At 74.4% G+C, this 742-nt stretch overlaps 1 protein-coding gene across 1 annotated transcript in view; it reads right to left on the bottom strand.

Annotated features, from left to right (window-relative positions):
* Positions 1 to 652, bottom strand: part of Lrrfip1 (leucine rich repeat (in FLII) interacting protein 1) — a 73,451-nt gene extending 72,799 nt beyond the window's left edge. The window contains exons 1-2 of the mRNA XM_013023643.1: positions 460 to 652; positions 128 to 159 (exon numbers count right to left, since the gene is read on the bottom strand). Coding sequence (XP_012879097.1) covers positions 128 to 159; positions 460 to 652 — 225 coding nt within the window. The remainder of the gene's footprint in view (positions 1 to 127; positions 160 to 459) is intronic.
* Between the last annotated feature and the right edge of the window lie 90 nt (positions 653 to 742).

Here is a 742-nt window from a genome sequence, read left to right as displayed (position 1 = left end):
CGGGTTCCGCGCCGGTAAGGCCCCGCCCACCTGCGGGGGGAATCCCCGCAGCCCCGCGCACGTGCCCGCCCAATATCCAGCTCTCCGCCCCCTCGGCCACGTGGGGGCCGTAGCGCGGAGGACTCACCTCCAACCACGAGAGCTCTCCACGCGGTCCCGCTGTGGGTTCAGCAGTCACCATCCAATCCCTACTACCGGAAAAGGCAGTGGGGAGGGAGGTGAGACCCCGCCGGCCCCGCCCGCGGCCCCGCCCTCCAACCCCGGCTGAGTCAGCGCCCGGAGCTCTCCCACTCTCCGGAAGCACGTGGGGGGGCGCCGACGGGCGGGTGGGCCTGCGAGGGGGGAGGGCCTGCGGGGCGGGGCGTGTCTATCTGGGGGCGGGCCCTGGTGTGGGCGGGGCCGGTGGGCGGGGCCGATCCGATCCGGGCACCTGAGAGCCGCGGCCGAGCCCAGCCGCACCTGCGGGAGCGGAGCCGATGGCCCGCACCTGGCAGCGCAGCTGTGGCCGCCGGAACGAGCTCGAGGGCTGCCGACGGGTTCTTAATTTAGGGTAAAACCCCGGCAGCACGGTAAGGAGACCTTGCGGGCTGGGGCCGGAAGTCGAGGGAAGGAAACGGCGCGGGCGCGGATGAAAGGCGGCTGGGGCGGCCATGCCCGGACCCCTCCTGCCCTCCCCCGACCCCTTCCTCCCCTGCCCCTCCTGCCTCCCGACTCCTCCGGCCCCTCCTGCACCCCCCCGCCC

This window comes from Dipodomys ordii, unplaced genomic scaffold, assembly GCF_000151885.1.
Source record: "Dipodomys ordii isolate 6190 unplaced genomic scaffold, Dord_2.0 Scaffold1, whole genome shotgun sequence".
NCBI lineage: Eukaryota > Metazoa > Chordata > Mammalia > Rodentia > Heteromyidae > Dipodomys > Dipodomys ordii.
This window is presented reverse-complemented; position numbering and strand designations above follow the sequence as displayed.